The sequence below is a fragment of the Manis javanica genome, chromosome 14 (genome assembly GCF_040802235.1).
Source record: "Manis javanica isolate MJ-LG chromosome 14, MJ_LKY, whole genome shotgun sequence".
Lineage (NCBI taxonomy): Eukaryota > Metazoa > Chordata > Mammalia > Pholidota > Manidae > Manis > Manis javanica.
The window spans coordinates 82,497,023-82,519,569 of record NC_133169.1 but is presented as its reverse complement, the minus strand read 5'-3'; the positions used below and the strand labels follow the sequence as shown (position 1 = coordinate 82,519,569).

Here is a 22,547-nt window from a genome sequence, read left to right as displayed (position 1 = left end):
AATCTAGTAACCACAATGTTGTCATGTAAGTCTATATTAATGATACAAAAATAAAAATAATAAAAACAAAGCAAAACAGAAGGAACAAAACAGCAGTAGACTCACAGACACAGAGAAGGGATTAGTGGTTATGGGGGAGGATGATAGGGGATGGGGAAAGGAATAAAGGGGCACAATAATTTGCAATCACAATATAGGTTGGTCATGGGGAAGGTAGTACAGCAGGGAGAATACAGTTAATGATTCTGTAACATCTTACTATGTTGATAGATAGTGACCGCACTGGAGGGGGGGGGTCTGATAATATGGGTAACTATTGAACCACTATGTTGTGTATTTGAAACCAACATAAGATTGTATAGCAATGATACTTTAACAAAAAAAAAAGCTTATTCTATTGTTTGTAAAAAATAATAACAAATAATTTTAAACATTATTTACTTTAGCTGTCATATAAGTACTCTATTGTTTTAGATTTTTTCCTATTCTTTGAAATCAAAAGAAATTTAGTTTTATCAAGATGTAATTCACAAACCATAAAATTCACTTATGGAAGATACAGTTGTGACTTTTAATACATTCAAAGACTTGTACAATTATCACCACTACCCAGTTCCAGACCCTTTTCATTGTCCCAAAAAGAAATCTCACACTGATTAGCTGTCCCTTCTCATTTCCCCACCAAGTCCGACAGCTCTAGGCAGCTGCCAGTCTTTCGGTCTCTGGATTTGCCCACTCAGGACATTTCATATAAATGGAGTCACACTATGAGATTCTCTGTAACTAGCTTCTTAACACTTAGCATGTTTTCAAGGTTCATCCACCTTGTAGCACCTATCAGTACTTTATTCTTTTCTAATAATGAATAGCATTTCATTGTATGGATATACTGCTACATTTTGTTTATCCATTCATCAAATGATGGGCATTTGGGTTGTTTCCTCTTTTTAGCTATGTTGCTATGAATATTCATGTAAACACTGTTGTATAGACATGTTTTTAATATTCTTAGAGTATATACCTATTCAGTAGAATTCTTGGGTTAAATGGTTAACTGTTTAACTTCTGGAGGAACTGACAGATTGTTTCCATAGTGGCTACAACATTCTCCATTACCACTAGCAGTACCTAAGGGTTCCAATTTCTCCAGGTCCTTGCAGCAGTTACATTGTTACTATTTTGTTTTTGTTTTGATATGTGATGTCCAGCAATGGCTATTCCATCTATCAGCTCATGATGTGTAACACTGAGAGGCTGGACCCCATCAGTGAATTCACAACTTGGCCCATCATCAGAGTCACCTGTTCAGTTATTTTAATTAATTAAATATTTATTTAAATATACATGTTTAATGTGTACAACTTATATAGAGATATACATATTAATTATATATATACTTACACAAAGATTGTGAAATAATGATCACATCAGTTCTTTTACTTTATGCTAAATAATTATCTGGGTGAACAGATGAGGGAATGACCGACTGACCTGGCTGATCTGTTGTGTGATTTATAACAACCAAGACAGAAGGGGGCTCTCTTCAGCTATTGATTGCCCTTTAAAGACCTACAGTCAATTCTTAAATTATTCATGGATTCTGTATTTTGCAAATTTGCCTACTCAGTAACATTTATTTCTAAGCCCAAACAAATACTCATGGTGCTGCCATGGTTATTCACAGACATGCTCAGAGTGGCAAAAAAATTTGAGTTTTAAGTTTGAGAATATTTTAACTGGTGTGAAGTGGCATCTCATTGTGGTTTTCACTTGCATTTCCTTGATAACTCATGATATGGAGCATCTTTTTAATTGCTTATGTGTCAACTGTATACAGAGAATATTGAATATTGTGTATTGAGTAGAGATATGTCTATTCAAATACTTGCCCACTTTTTAAGAAAGTGGTCTTTTTATTGTTAGGTTTTAAAAGTTCTTTATATAATCTAGATATAAATTGTTGATCAGATATATGATTTGCAAACACTTTCTCTCATTTTGTGGGTTGTCTTCATTTTCTTGATGGTGACCTTTGAAGCACAAGTTTTTAATTTTGAAGAATCTCAATTTATCTATTTTTTCTTTTTTGTTTGTGCTTTTGGTGTCATATCTAAGAAATCACTGCCTAATCCAAGGTCACAAAGATTTATTTCTGTTTTCTTCTAACAATTTTATAGTTTTAGTCTCACACTCAGGTCTATGATCCACTTTGAGCTATTTTTTAATCGTGGTAAAATATACATAATATACAAAATATATCATCTTAACCATCTTCAGGCATACAATTCAGTGGTATTAAGTACAACATTCACAATGTTGTGTAATCATCATCATAATGTACCTTCCGAACTTTTTCATCATCACAAACAGAAACTTTGTACCCATTAAATAATAACTGCTTACTCCCCATTCCCATCCCCACCCCCTCAACCTCTGGAAACCTGCATTCTACTTTCTACCTCCATGAATTTGCCTACTCTTGGTCCCTCATATAAGTGGAACCATACCATCTTTGTCCTCTTATTTCACTTAGCATAATATTTTCAAGGTTCATCCATGTTGTGCCATGCACAGAATTTCATTCTTGGGTATGAATTTCATTACATGTCTATATACCACATTGTTTACCCACTCATCTGTTGATGAAAACTTGGGTTGTTTCCACCTTTTGGTGGAAGCACTGTGAAGAATATTGCTATGAACATTGGTGCACAAGTATTGAGTGCCTACTTTCAGTTCTTTTCAGTATATACCGGGAAACAGATTTGGTTAGATCATGATAATTGTATGTTTAACTGTTTGAGGAACTATTAAACTTTTCCATAGCACCAAGACATTTTACATTCCCACTAGCAATTCATGACAGTTCCAACATTCCCACATCCTTGCCAGTGCTTGTTTTTCTCTGTTTTTGATAATAGCCATCCTAATGGATGTGAAGTAATCTTATTGTGGTTTGATTTGCATTTCTCTAATAACTGATGATGTTCAGGATTTTTTCATGTGCTTATCGGTCATTTTTAAATGTTCCTTGGAGAAATGTCTATTCAAATCCTTTGTGCATTTTTGAATTCTGTCATTTTTTTTTTTTTTTTTGCTGAATTGAGTTCTTTATATGTTCTGGATTTTAATCCTTCATCACATATATGATTTGCATATATTTTCTTCCATTCTGTGACTTGTCTTCTCACTCTATTTTTTTTAATTGGAATAAAGTTGATATAGAGTATTATACTGGTTCTTTTCACTCTCAATAGTACTCTTTGATATACAAAAGTTTTTAATATTGACGAAGTCCAATTTATTATTCTTCCTTTGTTGCCTCTGCTTTTGGTGTCATATCCAGGAAATGACTGCCAAATCCAATGTCATGCAGATTTTCCCCTATGTTTTCTTCTAAGAGTTTTATAGTTTAAGCTCTTCAGTTTAGATCTTTGGTCCACTGAGTTAATTTTTTTTTAATATGGTTTAAGGTAAGGGTTCATTCTTTTGTATGTTCAGTTTTCCCAGAACCATTTATTGAAAAAGCCTATCTTTTCCTCACTGAAAGATCTTGGCAGCCTTGTCAAAAATCATTTGACCAACCTAAAGCAATCTACAGATTCAATGCAATCCCTATCAAGATACCAAAGCATTCGTCAATGAACTAGAACAAACAGTTTCAAAAATCATATGGAATCAGAAAAGACCCAGAACAGCCAAAGCAATCCAGAGAAAGAGCAAAGCTGGGAGGATTACACTCCCTAACTTAAAGCTTTACTACAAGGCCACAATAATCAAAACAATTTGGTACTGTCACAAGAATAGACCCATAGATCAATGCAACAGAATAGAGTCCAGATATAAACCCACACATATACAGCCAATTAATATATGATAAAGGAGCCATGGATATACAATGGGGAAATGACAGCCTCTTCAATAACTGGTGTTGGCAAAATTGGACAGTACATTTAAGAGAGTAAAACTGGATTATTTTCTAACTCCATACACAAAAGTAAACTCAAAATGGATCAAAGACCTGAATGTAAGTCATGAAACCATAAAACTCTTAGAAGAAAACATAGGTAAAAATCTCTTAAATATAAACATATGCAATTTTTTCCTGAACACATCTCCTCGGACAAGAGAAACAAAAGCAAAAATGAACAAATGGGACTATATCAAACTAAAAAGCTTCTGTACAGTAAAGGACACCATCAGCAGAACAAAAAGGCATCCTACAGTATGGGAGAATATATTCATAAATGACATATCTGACAAGGGGTTAACATCCAAAATATATAAAGAACTCACGCACCTCAACACCCAAAAGCACATAACCCAATTAAAAAGTGGACAGAGGATCTGAACTGACACTTCTCCAGAGAAAAAATTCAGATGGCCATTGGCACAGGAAAAGATGCTCCACATCGCTAATTATCAGGGAAATGCAAATTAAAACCACAATGAGATATCACCTCACACCAGTTAGGATGGCCACCATCCAAAGACAAGGAACAACAAATGCTGACGAGGATGTGGAGAAAGGGGAACCCTCCTACACTGCTGGTGGGAATGTAAATTAGTTCAACCATTGTGGAATGCAATACAGAGGTTCCTCAAAAAACTAAAAATAGAAATATCATTTGACCCAGGAATTCCACTCCTAGGAATTTACCCAAAGAAAACAAGATCCCTGATCCAAAAAGACATATGCACCCCTATGCTTACTGCAGCACAATTTACAATAGCCAAGATATGGAAGCAACCTAAGTGTCCACTAGTAGATGAGTGGATAAAGAAGTTGTGGTACATATACACAATGGAATATTATTCAGCTGTAAGAAGAAAAAAAATTCTACTATTTGCAACCACACAGATGGAGCTAAAGGGTATTATGCTCAGTGAAATAAGCCAGGTGGAGAAAGACAAATACCAAATGATTTCCCTCATTTGTGGAGTGTAACAACGAAGCAAAACTGAAGAAACCAAAAGCAGCAGACGACTCACAGACTCCAAGGGACTAGTGGTTATCAAAGGGAAGGGATTGGGGAGGGTGGATTGGGAGGGAGAGAGAAGGGGATTAAGGGGCATTATGACTGGCACACATAATGTAGTGGGGGGGGTACGGGGAAGACAGTATAGCACAGAGAAGACCAGTAGTGACTCTATAACATCTTACTACACTGATGGACAGTGACTGCAATGGGTTGAATGTGGGGAACTTCATAATATGGGTGAATGCTGTAACCACAATATTGCTCAGGTGAATCCTTCACAAAATTGTGTATCAATGATACGTTAATAAAAAAAAAAGCTTAAAAGAAAACCAGTCGACCATATATGTGACGGTTTATTTCTGGGCTCTCTATTCTATTCCATTGGTCAGTATGTCTATTCTCAAATACTTTTTAAATGAATGAATGAGAAGGGAAAAACAAACCTAATTTTAATATGAGTTTTAACATTAACTTGTCTTTGTTGCCTTGTTCAGTATTCACTTTACCTCTATTACTCTGTTTCCTCATCTATAAAATGAGGGATTGAACTGAAGGACTCTTAAAATTCCTACCATCTTATGATTTTATACTCAAGGTTTTTTTTTCTCAATATAGTGGAATCATACCATACACTCCTAATTTGGGTTAAATAATCATGAAGTATTTCTGAAACTGACAATTCCTAAGGCAGTTCAATAATCTTACAGTGTATAATACATACCTTCAATATCTGAAACTATCAGCATCTGAGGCTGCGAGAGACCTTCTTGAAGACTGTAGAACTGGATTGTACTATCAAATGTTATGAAGCCAATTTTTGTCCTAGTGTTACCAGGAAGCCTAAAAACAAATTCAGAAGAGTACTTAATCATGTTTTCCCATATACATATACATATACATATATATATATATATATATATATATATATATATTACATATTTGTTAAGTTACATACAAATATCTACTTTCATATTATATAAATTGTCCCAGCATAAATGTTTAATTCACAATGAAAACAGACCCCACTCTAAGTGAAATGACTATGCAGTAGCCAAACAATCAACAAAACTCAGCAATAATACAGCAATCCAAAACTCCTTACACCTATATAAAGTTATATAAATCACTTGGGAAATGGCATATAAAAAATACTGGAAAGTATATATAAAACTTTGTAGATGATTTTAATTTATAAAATGTATTTTTAAAAATTACCATATACCAACTCTAAAATATAATAATTTAGGTAGTGCATACCTTTTTAGAAAATTTGCCCAAATCTCCTCCTATATTTCTTATTGCATTCATTTAAGAAAAGAAGTAAAAGGATCTATTTTAAAGACTTAAGTATGTGGATGTACAATTTCATATGGGGAAAGACAAACTTGTAGTTTATGATGGGAGAATCAGAGGACTGTCTCATCGACAGACAATCCCCATATACAACCTACAACATTAAAATAAAAATGCTAACAAAAACAAGATGTCTTTTTCAGCAAGGTGAGGGAATTAGTCCATTTCTGATTTCATCTTCCACATTCTTCCATACCACACGGGAGCAATATACTTCATTACACCGAAAGGTCACACTAGTTTTTATGAGTTACACTAAGTATCTAAGTACCCATTTAAAATGCAGTTATTTTAAGAGACTTGAGCAATATGACAACCAAATTCAATGTGTGGGCATAGTTTAGTTTCTTATTCCACAAACCTACAGTAAAAAGACACTTTTGAGACAACCTGGAACAAAAATTTAACTGGCTATTAGGTCTAATTATGGAATTATTGCTAACTTTGTTGGGTGTTATATTCATATTTCAGTTAGGGTTAAAAATAATTTCAAGTATTTACAGATGAGATGATACACTGACTGATACTGGCATTAAAAAGCTCAAGGGGGAAAAAGGTTGTGGGGGGTTGGGTAGGATCAGATAAAGCAACAACATCCAAATGGTAAAAATGTAGAAATTGAGGGATGGGTACACAGAAATTCATTACATTTGTCCTATTTACTACATGCTTGAGATTCTTCCAAAATAAAAAGTTAAAATAAATTAATGTGTCTCAGAGAAAATAGGCCTGAAGTTCACACTGATTTAAGTGGACTTTTAGAACATAATTACATAGCTTTTTTTTTCATATTTTGAAACTCTTTATTTTGCATACACTGTTAGTTTCAAATTTAAGCTGAACTGAGGTACTTACAAATCCAGATTGTCTAACAAACTCTGGCAAACTGAGCTCAAGTATCCAGTTTCAACTGCATTGTGAGACACATCAAATACAAAGAGGTACACCGGAGGTTGAGGTGGTCGTAACTGAAGAAAAAAAATGGATCTTATTAAATCCATTTAGTGTGATTAAATTTAAACTTACTGTCATGTCACATATAGCAAAACAATAATATAAACATTATTTATGGATTAAGTGGAGACTAATAAATAATAATGGATTAAGAAAATGTAGAAAGAAGTTTAAAAACAGGCAAAACTGTACTATATTGTTTTCAGATGCATACTTAAGAAAACATAAATAAGGATGTGATTGCAATAAATCAGAAGAGGGTTTTCTCTAGGACTGGGAAGGGAGGAAATGTGATCAGAGGGCTTCTGAGAGTATTGGCCATGTTCAATTTCTTGACCTGGCTGGTACTAACCTAACACAGGTGTTTATAATTATTTGGTAACCCATATGTTTATATTTTACAGACTTTTCCATATGTGCATTATATTTCACTATTTTGGAAAATTACAGTTCTGAAAGTAATAAATCAAATTAGCCTGAGCTGGTTGCTTAACAACACATTTCAGTCAAGTTCCATAAAAAATGAACAACTATATTTTAAAGTTCCAAATTCAAACATCTGTTTTCAATTGAATAAAAAGCATCGAATAACCATAGTCAGAACTGGGCATATAGTGTACTAACTTTTTTTTTCTGCGCATGTATCACTTGCTGAATTCATAGAGTCTGTTGCCCCAGAGAAAAGTCAGGAAGGAGCAAAATGTCTTGCTATAGGCAAGTTTTCAGATTTAAAGGAAGTCATTTTTGAAAAACCTGGGAGATAAAAGGAACCAAGGAAGACCAATTCAAAAGAACAAATGCTTCTGATTTTTTGGTATTAATACAAAAAAGAGACAGCTATATTGCAGAAAGTTATTACCAACCATTTTGAGTATCACAAAAATGTGTTCTACACTGAAACTTTTCTGTGGTGAAAAGAGATTGGACCCTCATAATTCCTGTATTAGAATGGCCCCATACCCAGAGAGAGATTATCCCACAAAAATATGCTAAAATAAAATATTTAAAATTGGTGTTAAGTCTTATCTTCACATTCCTCTTCCTTAGATGCAATTATAGCACGGGTAAAGAATAACCAAATCCAAAGTCCTGGATTTTTGTGCAGGCTCTACCATTTACTAAAGGATTATTTGGCAACTCACTCAACTTAAATCTGTTTTCACATCTGTAAAACAGGATTAACTGCTTTCCCCCAGCTTAATTCAGGGGGTTATTAGTGATCATCAAAAATATGGAAGTGCTTTCTAAAATGAAAAGTGCTAATTAAACATTAAGTATAATTATTATTTTTTAAATGCAAGTCTTCAGATACACTAATGTATGAAAGTACCTGCAGGAGGATATTCATCAGAGCATTACTTATAATAGAAAAGATTGGAAGTGATTTAAAAGTAAATATAATCCCAATATGGCATTGCAAATTTCTGAATGGATGTACAAGAAAATAAGTGGATCTTTACATACACTTTTACTTTTCAAACTTACCCTTATATACAAATACTTTTATAATGAACAGTATAACTTTTATAAATTTAAAAACACAAAATTTTGTTTAAGATGTTCTTTTATTTAAAACCTAGTATTCTGAAATAAATATGCTGTATAAAAAAATGAAGGCTTACCATGTATTCTGAAGGAGCCATAAATTCGATAGTAGCATTTTGAACTTCAGGTCTTCTGTGAGGTTCGCCATAGACTCTGGTCAAGGGATTGTACATGAATTCTTCAGGAACTATGTAAATTAACAACATATAATGATAAAACTGAAAGAATTAAGTTTAAGATACCTTATATTTGGCCATTTTCTTAATTTATAAGTAATTCAATATAAATGGATTTATAAGTAATTCAATATAAACTACATATTAAGAGTAAACACACTTTGAGGTCTACTCAACAGTATGTCTTGCTTTTACAAGTTCAATCACTGTGATTTTTCTTTTCCTATCTTCTAATACCCTTTTTGTCTTATTTCTTGCTACAACTGCTTTCCTAAAACAGTTTGAAAAGACGATAAGAACTCAAAGCCAATTATTTTTTTAAATGAAAGACTAAATTTATCTTAAATATCACAGTGGTACCAAAGATACTAACATTTGACATATGAAATGTATAAATTCTGGCTGTCCCTAGAAAGCTATGGAAAAACACTTCAAAAGTTAAAGCCTAAGGATTTGGTGACTTTCATTAATTAATGAAGTCTCTATGGAACATCAGTTGCCTACCACTTACATTACACTAATGCTCAAAAAGTATTTTCTAAATTAATTATTGTTGCATCTGTCTTCCCAGTAACTGTTTAGAAATTCAAATTCCTATGTATGCTAAAGGGTAAACTATAGCATGAAATAGTCTGGGCTGTATATGAAAGTGATTTCATCCTTTATTACAATTTCATTTCATATACTGAAGCACATACACATAAGACTTTAAAGGACTTATTAAACAATATATACTTTTTCCTGAAACATTATAGAGTAAAAAGAATGTTTACTCTATCCTCATTTTCCTTTACTCTTAAGAAAAGACACAAACAATAAAAATACTTGTTAAAAATCTCTTAAATTCCTCTATTTCCCCATGCTTAATGAAATTTCCTTCCAAAGAGAGACCTAATTTTTAATGGGTATCAGCATACCCTTGTTATTCTCTAATCCTAATAGAGTGCTATTGTTTAGATGATATTCCTTGAATATGAACTGTGAGACAGTTACTGAAAGAGATCTTCTCTTCCTAAATTACTGAGAAAACTACGTTCAACTAACCTTCTAGCACTGCCCACCTCCCTTCATACAGCAGTGAATGAAGCTAATGGCAGCTATTCTGTGGACTTATTTTCGTTCACCCTAGAGAAAAGGCATGGGACAATTTCTAAATAAAAATATTTCTTAAATTGCAGGCTTAAATAATACCACAAAATATGCCATTCATTATATGCCCAATAAATGTAAAAAAAGGTATCAAAATAATATTATCACATTTTTTTGCTTAAAAAGTATGTAATTATTTACATATATATAATACTTAGAAAAAAGGTGACAGAAGTTTTCTCTCTGAATGGAAGGATAACAGATAAATAAGAGTTTTCTTTTTCAAACTTTGCATTTGTATTATCTGATTTCCCTACAGTTCAAGTAGAAATTTTTAAATATTTCCAAAATACACAACATACCATCATTGACTCGGTAACATAAGTTACACTTCCATCTCCTTTGATCAAGAAAGCTGACAAAAGGGTTGATATATGTCCTGCATGAACGGCATCTCACTATTGTGCTGGAGGTAACCACAGGCAATTGCTGAAAAAACAAAACTAATTTTTTAAAGGCAATGATCATTATGTCTGAAGGTCACGCATTAATCCATACCTTCTAAATAAGTGTTGGGACATTATAATTTTGGAGGAAAAAACCCATGGTAAAAAGACGTGTCCAAATTGCCACACACAAAAAATTATGTTGCAAAAATGTACTGATTTTAAACCCTATTGTTTTTCTCCAGGAAAAGTATTTATTTTCTCATTAAACATTTACACTATAAAACCAACATAGTAAATACCCAATACATTCTTGAGATGGGTGGCAAAGGAAGATTCAACATTATAAAATTAATGACTAATGAAATTATTAGGAAGTTTCTTCATGGTACATTAATAGACTCACTTAGTTCTCCTTAAAAGAACTGTCACAAAGTAAATAAGGTTAAATTATATTTAAATATTCAATTAAATTTTTCAATTATATTCCTATTTAAAGTTAATCCTATATACTAAAAATTCTAAAGTTGAATATCAAAATTCAAAATAAAGGCATTACAATCCTATCACCAAAAGGAGGTTGGCTGTGGGAAAGTCACCTCTCTTATGCACTAATCCTCTCAAGTGTGTGTGGCCCTGTGTCATGGTCCCAGAGCCTTAGGACAGAAGTGGAAGGGCTTTTTCTTCTTTTTTTGGAACGGCTTCTTAAAGCAACAAATTTTACTCTAAGAATGGCAGAACTGGGAGACTGGGTAAAGTATTTTAATGAGTAAGTAATTTACAACTTTTTAAAATAGTATGATTCATTTATTGATTTTCTTTTAGTACCTCTATTCAGTACCTCTTAGACTTTTCAATGTGCTTATTTTACCTCATGTTGAAAGTATTTGGTAACTAAAATTTTGGTTGAATTACAAATAAATCTGTCAAAGGTCAAATTCCTAGATAGCTCAAATTCTATATATGATTCTTGCACTATTGTAGAAAATTCCTCACCACCAAGCTAATTTCCTTAAGGCATTTACTTTACTAGTGAAACCTACCACTAGGTCTTTGAATGGATGGAGCAGCAGTCCCAAAGGAAGTTTGGCTTTATTCAGTAAGGCCTGAGTCTGAGGAATGTTAGTCAGGGTGCATCGAAATAATCTGTATTGAAGTGAAAATCACATATCAGTTGTTACTATGATTATTTTTGGATCAAAAAAATATAAAAGGTTTGAAAGGCACACATTTTAACACTGGATCAGATTACAAGTGAAATATTTCCATAGGTCCTCTCAAATTTCATCCCATTTAAATAATTAAGCTCTGTTCAGAAAAGGTAGACAGTTAAACCCATATTATATAACTAAAAAAAGTCTCCTATCAGCTTGAGCATAAGACAGTACAGACTATCAAATAACATATTTTTCTTTATATAAATCTAGATTATACTGGAATTATAATATGATGACCCAAACTTGCAAATGCAGTGTTAAGTTTATGAACAAAGTTCAGTTTGGCTGAAAGTTTTTAAAAGATTTAAAAATAATAAAATTCAATTTATCAGAAAGCCTTCACCATATACATTTAAACTTATTAAGTCAATCTTATGGGAGAAAAGAATATTATAATTATGATTGTTACAAAAAATATTTTTAAATGAGAAGCAAATAAAGGATTATATAGAATAAAATCCCTGTTCTTTGGACTCTGAAGAAATGTAGTCACCATAATAATAATAATGAATATCATAGTCCTATTATTGCTGATAAGGGCAGCAATCAACTCAGGTATTACAACCTTATATTTAGACTTAAAACATGTCAGATTATTAGTTAAGTAAGCAACTAACAGTGTTCTGTTTTCTGCATGCACAATTACTTTAATAAATTAATATATTTGCATAGCTTGTTCATAATACACGGAGCTCCAAAAAACTTTGCAAAATTTCCAGAACAAGTAGAATGTCATACTTAATAATAAAACATTACTTGAGGCCTTACTCTGGGTTACAGTTGAGTTTCTGGATATCTTCATGCAAATTTGGAACTGGAGGCTGCAAAGGTGTTGGTGGAAGCATGTTTCTTTCTTGAAGAAGATTGAGAACTCTTAGCCCCTCTGGATGTAGACTTAATCCACTCATGCTTGCAGTTAAGTGATTAGCACCTAAGGGAGTCTAAAAATATATACTTTAAAAGTAAGTAGCCTTTATAATGTCTTCCAAGTTGAAAACAGAAGTGTGTAAGGACTTGTTACTCAATTTCTCCCTAAATAACAAAACTGTAATCTAGATTTCCTGGTCAATTTTTTTTTTATTAAGATATCATTGACATACACTCTTATGAAGGTTTCACAAGAAAAACAACGTGATTATTACATTTACCCTTATTATCAAGTCCCCCCCATACCCCATTGCAGTCACTGTCCATCAATGTAGTAAGATGCCAGAGTCCCTATTTGTCTTCTCTGAGCTACACTGTCTTTCCTGTGACCCCCCACACACCATGTGCACCAATCATGATACCCCACAATCCTCTTCTTCCTCCCTCCCCACCCGCCTTCTCCCACCCCTCCCCTTTGGTAACTGCTAGTTCCTTCTTGGAGTCTGTGAGTCTGCTGCTGTTTTGTTCCTTCAGTTTTGCTTTGTTGTTATACTCCACAAATGAGGGAAATCATTTGTATTTGTCTTTCTCTGCCTGACTTATCTCACTGGTCCTGGTCAATTTTTCTGGTTCTAAAGATATGTAATAGAACAAAGGCCTTATGAAAGATCCATTCTTATTCTAATTGGCTAAAAATGTTCTTTATGCCTTCCTAAAACTTTTTATGTGTATACAGTTTAAACCAAAAGACGGAAAATGGCTAAAAAAAATACACAAACAAGAAGTATACCTGAGTAAAGGATTTTGGCCCACTTGAGTAACTCAAGGAAGAGGGCGGCATTCCGGTTGTATTAGGTGGTGGTGTGTTCTGATAACCAGGTGGTAAGGAGGGATATGAACATCCAACACTTCGGCTCATGATGGGATTCTTATTAGTAAGCTGTGGTGTTGCTAGAAACAATGTAACTTTTAAGTTCTATTTTATACTCCAGAACACTTAAAATCAACACACTGATCCATTAAATTATAGGAATTATAATTCCAAAATCCTTTGGGTATTGATATTTTCATTTATCAATTTTATAAAATAATACAAACAAACACTAGTAACAAAGTAATATCAAAGACTGAAATCTAGTTAATGTAGAACCATAGCCATGAACACATAAAAATAAGTCTGGTATAATTTACCTTCATATAATATACTACAACTTTGTATTCAGACTAAAATTCTAATTCAAAACAACTTAAATGAAAACATACTAAATGTTTGACTGGTTAAATAAATTTAAATAGATCTAATAAAAATACTCCATAATCATAACATAATAATAATAAAGCCCATGAAAAAATCTAATGAAAATCTAAACGCATGGAGTTCAAAAATGCTAATAGGAGGTATCACTGTGTGACATGATTAAGAAGTTTTCTTCATTGTTTCCTACAATGAATATATATATATAAAAAAAAAACTTTCATAGCATCTCACCCAAGAAGCCACCGCCTTCAATTTCATCATAACTATTGTGAACCACCATAGATCCATTATTGGTATTTGATGCAATACCTAAGAAGGGAGTTTATTAACAATATTTAAATTAGAACAATTATTACAATTTCTGCAAGTTTAGAGCTAATGTTTAAAATTTAAGGTACTTTCCAAATGACAATTTAAATCATAGCCCAGGAACAATGCCAAATGTCGAAATAAAAATTTCAAACAATGCAAGTTTTTAAATGGACAAAATAATGAAAGTATCAAATAATTTTAATAAACTTCTAAAAAGGATGTTTCTTTCTGGAGTATACAAAATTATATACTATCTGAAAGATTTCAGCAGTTGTGAGGGCAGCATTATAAACCTTTAAGGTGCAATTCTGGAATCCAGAATTAATCTGAAGGTGATATAAATTAGAACAATTGCTTTAGTCTAAAGAACTACCATTAAAATAAAATAAAATCTTAACTTGTTTTTCCCCAATTAAAAGAGTTAAAGATAAATGCTAAGCCATCTGCTTATGAGGAATAAACATTTATTTCTAGGTACCTCAAATAATTTATGAGCTTTAATTCAGGTAGAGAAGAAATTAAAATCAGTGACTAGCCTCAACCTCTAGCTCTTAAGTGCAAAAGCACTAACTTTAATAGTAATTTTAACACCAGATGAGCTTAATGATTTTAATAAAGATAGTAACTTCTTTACAATTCTCAAGACTACCGTGACTACAGTGATGAGTTGATAGGGAAAACTTTACTAGAACTGTTTGTTAAAACAAACAAAAACAACGGGCATATTTGTATTTGGTTAAAAACGTACTTATTTATTGTAGCTTGATTTTCAAAGTTACAATGTGGCAGCCAGTAGGGCGTTGCTTTATCACTTTGTTACTCATTGTTAACATCATTATTTTCAAACTACTCATGGGTCAGTTTTTTCCCTATTTATAATACTAAAAAAAAGGAAATGCTGGGAGAAAATATAAACACAGTAATACTGATTGTAGTCAGTAGTAAGATGCAGGCAACGTTTTTCCCCTCTTCTGTTTTCCTCTTCCCACATCTTGCTATAATGGTTGTATTACTGCTAAAAATCAAATTTCTTACTTTATAAAATATTTCATTTAATTAGAAAATATATTTTAAAGTTACATCCAAAGACAGTGTTTATAAACTTTTTATCATTTATATATAACTTCAAAATGCTCGTATTTTTGCCTTTTCAGTTATGTCTATAAATATTTGTTAATATTTACAATAATAGTGGAAATCAAAATACTGCTTCCATAGAAAAGTGCCAATATAGTAAAAGTATAGTTCAAACACTATGTTCAAAAAAGCAGGAATTTCCACCCTTCTGCCTCAAGTAATATCCACCCTTCTGCCTCAAGTCAAAACTTAGGACCCGACTTGGTTTTTGCGGTGCTTACCTTGGTTGATAGCTGAATTAAGTGAGGGCTGGGGCATAGCTCTCAGTGATGATTTCTGAGGAGTGAGGGCCCTTACTGGAGGTGGTCCTCCACTGGGAGGGCGCTCAACAGAAGCTCCTAGTTGAAAAGTGGTAGGCAGAGGTGGATTCACTAAGGGGGGTGCAGAACCTATGGAAACATTGGTTTTTCACATATCGCTTAAGAACTTAAAACAAAGGCCACAACAGCCTTTTACCAAAACTGAGTAACTTCCAAATTTATATTTTAATTATAATCACCAAATTACCAGATATGCATACTTTACACATTTCCAAGTCTCTCCTATCATGCTTAGCTCTCAATTAGTAAAGCAGTATAAATACAGAATCAGCATCAAATCACTTACAGGGTAGATACAATATTCTAGTAGAAATTAATAAGAATAAAATTTTACTAGTGGCTTACCAACATAATCCATTCAATTAACATCAACTAGGTTTACAGTTAGTTTTTCTAAAATTACAAAGTATTGTGGTTACTCTACATTTACTTCATTTTGCTTCATTTTTATTGGTATATAACCTGTTAAAAATAAAGATTATAAATTTGTACAAAATGTTAACCTCATAATAATTAAGACATTTACTTTCATTGATGGTTTTTAAATACCATATTGAGAATACTCCTTAAGCTTAAAAATTAGAAAACAATCCAAAGTTTATGTATATACCCTATAAAACATAGATATCCAAAAGGTTTAAAAGCACCCATCAAACTAAACTAGAATGACATGGTTATTTGTTCTCGTTTCTACCAGTATCTCACTGCTTCACCTTTGCCAATTTTCTAAGACATTAAGTTTTGACTAGTGTGAAAGCATTATTAGTTACTTTTGGGGAAATTCTTCTATGTGGTATCAAAAGTTCCAAAAACCACAATCACCCTTTCATTCAAGTCAACAATATTGCATTTACCTTCTCATTTGCCAAAGAGGGGGAACAAAATCTACAAAGTAGATAGAATATTACTGATAAAATAAGTGATTTAATTTTTTATACTTAATTTAATAAGACTTTTATGCCAATTCTGTAAGTGAAATAGTAATAAATTTTACTTATATTCTAACTATCTTGTAAAACTCTATTTTGTAAAACCAAAGGAATAAAGATACTCAGATACAAAAATTTTCAATGCTTCATTACTGTTCAATTCCCCAAAAGGCCAAATTGAAAAATGATATTACTGAACCTTACAGCTCCCAACAAGACTAATCAGTGCCCTGTTGACAAAAGGGAAGACAAAGATTACTGCCATGTAACTCCCTTATCGAGGAAGCACCCACACGTATCTATGGCAATACAGACAAGTCAAAGGAACAAAAGGGCAAGGTACACTACTAACTCAGCATGAACCAGAATGTATGATACATCTGGTCACAGAGATACAGCAGCAGAGATATACCAACCTAATGTTTAACAGAATACAAGTGAGCTTACAGAGATTTTTCTCAGATTTATAAACATTTTTGAATCCAGAATAGGCTACATTTTACAAAATAGACATCATTTTTTCAAGCTGAATAATTACTATTTATAACATTAACAGCTAGAGTTTTAGAACCTCTCTTCTGAGATCCCGAAAGCTAATATGAGGATGTTAAAAGATGGTATATTAAGAAAAAAAAGAATTTTCATACGTGGACTAGAAAGTAGCATCTAGATACAATTTATGAAATCAGTCAGTCACCTATTATCAATGATGGGTTGAAAAAACAGAGATAAAAATAATGAGGAATTTTTTTAGAGGTCTCATAAGAAAAAAGAAGGGTAGTCATACATTTATTTTAGGTTCACTTTATTAGTTTATGTATCTTTCTTTCCCTTTGTTTTACATAGGAACCTTTACAAGTTTTGGCACTTGCTTATGCCTCTCTCACCCCATTTGTGCTGCAGTCAAGGTGCTCTATGAGGGCTTCTGTTACAGCCAAAATAATTTCAGATTGTTGGTCATTTACCTTTTAATGAGAAGCTATACCTACTCTTAAATAGAATATTTTCCCAAACTATTTTCTTATGTCATTGGGCAAATTATTCAAGCCTTACTTTTCTTACCTGCAAAAGAGATGGTTATAAAGATTAAATAACACATATAAAAGTTTGGTAAAGTGCCAGAAAATAATATTCAATAAATGTAATCCATAATTATTAATAATGAAGAGAATACTCATTAATTTCAAGTGACTGTTGCTCACTCATGATATCAAATGAACAACAATAAAAAGTAACCAGAGGATTTTGGTTCTAACAATTATGGGTCAGAAGACTTCTACAAAGAAACTAATTTTCTAGAAGTAGCTTTAACCTTTACAAGGTCAAAATGCAAAATGCATTTACCAGGGCCAAGAGCTGGTCGGAAACCAAGAAAAACAGTTTCAGCATTTAACATACTATAAGCCTGATGAAGTATATGTAGTAAATGGATGCAGAAACACTGCGAGTATAAAAGGTAACTATTGATATTACTATTTCACTTGGAAGCTTTTACTAGTAAATGTCCTCGATGACGTCTGCTGAGCAGACTCAACCTGCAGATCTCAAAACATATTTTTAAATGCTTTTTAAAGTAATACTACTAATGTTGATAAGTGTATGAGACACTAAATTTAATAGAAAAAAAGTAGTGAAATGGTTAAATGAATCTCTGTTTGAATCAGGTATGACCAAACACTGAAGTTAAAAAAGAAAATGATAACTAGTCCAAGAATATATAGTTTTCTTCCCAAACTGATGTGCAGATTTAACACAGTTCTGCTTAAATTCCCAGCTGTCTTTTTTGCAAACATTGACAAGCTGATCCTAAAATTCTTATGGAAACTCAAGGGATCCAAAATAATTTTGAAAACGAAAAACAAAGTTGGGGAAATCACACTTCCCAAATTCAAAACTTACTACAAAGCTACAGTAATCAAGATATGAACTACTGATATATAAAAATAGACATATAGATCAATGGAATACAATTCAGATTCTAGAAATAAACCCATACATTTATGAGGAATTCATTTTCAACAAGGGTGCCAATATCATTCAATGGAAGAACTAAGTCTTTCCATAAAATAGTCCTGGAACAACTGTATATCCACATGCACAAGAATGAAGCTGAACCTTAACCTAACAGCTTACACAAAACTAACTCAAAATTGATCAAATACCTAAATGTAGGAGCTAAAACTATAAAACTCTTAGAAGAAAACATTGATATGAATCTCTGTGCACTGCTTTCTGACAGCAGTTATGCGCAATAATACTCCTCACTCCAGAAGTATTGCCTGTTTTGACCTGCCCCTACAGGATCCTTCAGTTTCTGGGGCCAAAAACTGTCTAAGCTATAACAAAAAGATAACCAAGCCTCAGATCAAGACCAAAAAGAGAACACAGGGATAAAGTTTCCCTAGAATACAATATGGAAACCAGTTACTAAGAGCAATGGTCAGTCCTTAAAGAAGTGGCTCTGAAGGCATATGGGAATCCCTGAAATACCATGGGTGACTCACAGAAATACAAAGGATACCTTCAGAGGAAAAAAGCCAAGCAGGAACAATCCATGATTTTAAGTTAATTCAAAAGTTAGAGAGGTAATTTATTTAAAGATTAATGATAATTTTTAAAAAAAGAATGGTCGTTAATGTGGTTTTAAGGCTTGAAATATTAATTCAAACATCCAAATATGCAAAAGCTTCCCGTTTTTACATTTAAATCCCTCCTCTAAGAACTCTACCTGGTTTTATGAGGTTGTTTTGAAGCAAAGGATCTCCAGAAGATACATATTGATGACTTGTTGTCAAATTTGTATTCCCAGACACAGCTGGTTGGGATGACGCATGCGGACGATGGTTTGTCTGTGATCCTGTGGATGGATAGTTATGTTGCCAATTCAAAGGTGGTGGTACGTTGGCTCCAGGAAGAAAGTTACCAGAAGGCATTGGTGTAGCAGTTGGGTTCTGAGAAGTGGTTAGTGGCATTCGGGGAACAGGACCACTATGGAGTGAAGGTGTCACTGGATTAGAAGCCACAGGTGGTCTATAAAGAGTCTGCCTGGGTCCCTGATAATTACTTAATGGAGAAACAGTTTGAGAACCACCATAGTTAGACTGTCCAGAGACTGGATTCAAAGTCCTTGCTGGCATTAGATGAGGGTAGGATCCTGGAAGTTGAGAATTATATTCTTGGCTCACTGACACTTGTGAAGATATCAGTGCACTTTGGACAGGACCTTTCAATAAGAGGAGGAAAAATTAGTCTTACAAACAAATAAAGAAATACTTTAGAAGATATACAGCAAAACATATGGTACTCTTACAACTAAACGATTAAAAAAACAATTAAAAAATAAGCAAAGGATTTAAGTAGACATTCAGATATGTTTCCAAAGAGATATACAAATGGCCAGTAAGCACATGCAAAAACACTCAACATTATTAGTCATTAAAGAAATGCAAGTCAAATATCACTCACACCAACTAGGACAACTAAAATAAAAAAGTTGGAAAATAACAACTGTTGACAAAGATGTGGAAAAACTGGAACCCTCCTACGTTGCTAGTAGAAATATAAAATGGTACAACCTACACTGGAAACCATTTTTGGAATTCCTCAAAATGTAAAACATAGTTATCATATAATCCAGCAACTCCACTCCTAGTCTGCATAAAAACTTGACCATGAATGTTCATAACACCATTATTTGTAATAGCCAAAAAAGTGTAAACTACCCAAATGTCCATCAGCTGATGAACAGATAACAAAACAGGTTTATCTATACAATGAAATATTATTTGGTCATAAATAGGAATGAAGTACTGGTAACATACTAAAACACAGATGAACCTTGAAAACATTATGCTAAGTGAAAGACACTAGTCACAAAAGGCTGTACATTGTATGATTCATTTATATGAAATGTCCAAAATAGAAAAATCCAAAAATGCAGAGGTAAATATGTGCTTGCAGCAGCTGGGAGAAGGAGGGGGTGGGGAGTAACTGCTATTGGATATAGAGTTTCTTTATGGGATGATAAAAACACTCTAAAACTCATCACAGTGATGGTTGCAAAACTCTGAATACACTAAAAACCACTGAACTGTACACTTTAAAGCTGTTATAGATCTCTCTTCCTTATTTTAATCAAGCATCATTCTTCTCTCATTAGGCCCTAGTCCTAATTTGATTATACTATTAGTCAATAACTAATCATCTGTATAGGCAAGCAGCAGTCTTTTCATCTGATATCTCTAACTTTGGAGATGTGGTTATGCACGTTGTACTTAAACCAACTTGGAGCAGATCTACGGTTCCAAACAAATGTAAATCCTCACAAGTCTACCTTACAACAGTTTACCATACAATATAAAATGGCTTAATGAATAATTTCCAGTAAAAACTGAAAGCTGCTTTTAAATATGTATATATAAATGGAACCCTCGTCTTTTGAGTTTAGTAAATGCCTATGGTGAGATTACTATGTCAACTGACATCAAAATTAGTATATTTAATGGCCAAAGGCCTCGTTCACTAGTGAACTATAAAAAGAATTTCCTACTCTTCCTCTCTAAATGGTCAAACCCACCTTAATGTTACATCAACAACCTTAAATAACAACCTTAAATATGCTCCCACCATAGGGTCTTCACTTTTTACTCTGCCAAGAACACTCTTCCCCCAAATCTCACTTCCCCTCTTTATTCAGGTCTCTCTCTTGGATAATAATCTCAACACCCAAAAAACAAATAACCCAATTAAAAAATGGACAGAGGATTTGAACAGACACTTCTCCAAAGAAGAAATTCAGATAGCCTTCCAGCATGTGAAAAGATGTGGCACACCAAAAAAAGAAGTGCCACATTACTAATAATCAGGGAAATGTGAATTAAAACCACAATGAGTTATCACCTCACACCAATTAGGATGGACAACATCTAAAAGACAAGAAACAACAAATGCTGGTGAGGATATGGAAAAAGGGGAACTCTTCTACACTGTTGGTGGGAATGTAAATTAGTTCAACCATTGTGGAAGTAATATAGAGGTTCCTCAAAAAACTAAAAATAGAAATACCATTTGACCCAGTAATTCCACTCCTAGGAATTTACCCTAAGAAAACAGGATCAGAGATTCAAAAAGACATATGCACCCCTATGTTTATCACAGCACTATTTACAATAGCCAAGATATGGAAGCAACCTAAGTGTCCATCAGTAGATGAATGGGTAAAGATGTGGTACACATACACAATGGAATATTATTCAGCCATAAAAAGAAAACAAATCCTACCATTTGTGACAACATGGATGGATCTAGAGGGTATTAGGCTCAGTGAAATAAGCCAGGAAGAGAAAGACAACTACCAAATAATTTCCCTCATTTGTGGAGTATAACAACAAAGCAAAACTGATGGAACAAAACAGCAGCAGACTCACAGACTTCAAGAAGGAACTAGCAGTTACCAAAGAGAAGGGGTTGGGGAGGGTGAATGGGGAGAGAGGGAGAAGGGGATTAAGGAATACTATAATTCACAATCACAATATAGGCAGGTCATGGGGAAGGCAGCAGAGCACGGAGAATACAAGTACTGACCCTACAGCATCTTACTACACTGATAGACAGTGACTGCAATGGGGTGGGGGGGACTTGATAATATGGGTGAATGTTGAAATCACAATGTTGCTCATGTGAAAACTTCATAAGATTGTATATCAATGACACTTTAATTTAAAATAATTATTTTTTTTAAAAAAGGCATTGCCTGAACACTGGATCTAAAATAGCACCTTTTATTCTCTTCTCCTCTGACCCTGCCTTATTTTTCTTTTTAGTGTTTTCATGACACTACATTATTTATTTGTAGTCTGTCTACCTCACTATAACATAAGCTCCAAAAAATTTAAAAATAAAAACTAAATTCAAGTGCACATCTATATTCTAGCAACAAGCATTTGGAAAATCTAAAAACATT

The 22,547-nt window shown here is 33.2% G+C and overlaps 1 protein-coding gene across 4 annotated transcripts in view; it reads right to left on the bottom strand.

The window, feature by feature from the left end:
- SEC24A (SEC24 homolog A, COPII coat complex component) overlaps positions 1–22,547 on the bottom strand; it is a 60,635-nt gene that overhangs the window by 26,025 nt on the left and 12,063 nt on the right. For 3 of the 4 annotated variants that reach the window (XM_037016205.2, XM_037016206.2, XM_037016207.2), the window contains exons 2-11: positions 19,314–19,808; positions 15,558–15,725; positions 14,119–14,196; positions 13,420–13,580; positions 12,531–12,703; positions 11,589–11,691; positions 10,462–10,588; positions 8,912–9,021; positions 7,191–7,303; positions 5,704–5,822 (exon numbers count right to left, since the gene is read on the bottom strand). In XM_037016205.2, the coding sequence (XP_036872100.2) occupies positions 5,704–5,822; positions 7,191–7,303; positions 8,912–9,021; positions 10,462–10,588; positions 11,589–11,691; positions 12,531–12,703; positions 13,420–13,580; positions 14,119–14,196; positions 15,558–15,725; positions 19,314–19,808 (1,647 nt within the window). The remainder of the gene's footprint in view (positions 1–5,703; positions 5,823–7,190; positions 7,304–8,911; positions 9,022–10,461; positions 10,589–11,588; positions 11,692–12,530; positions 12,704–13,419; positions 13,581–14,118; positions 14,197–15,557; positions 15,726–19,313; positions 19,809–22,547) is intronic. The other variant, XM_037016204.2, reaches the window with a different exon arrangement.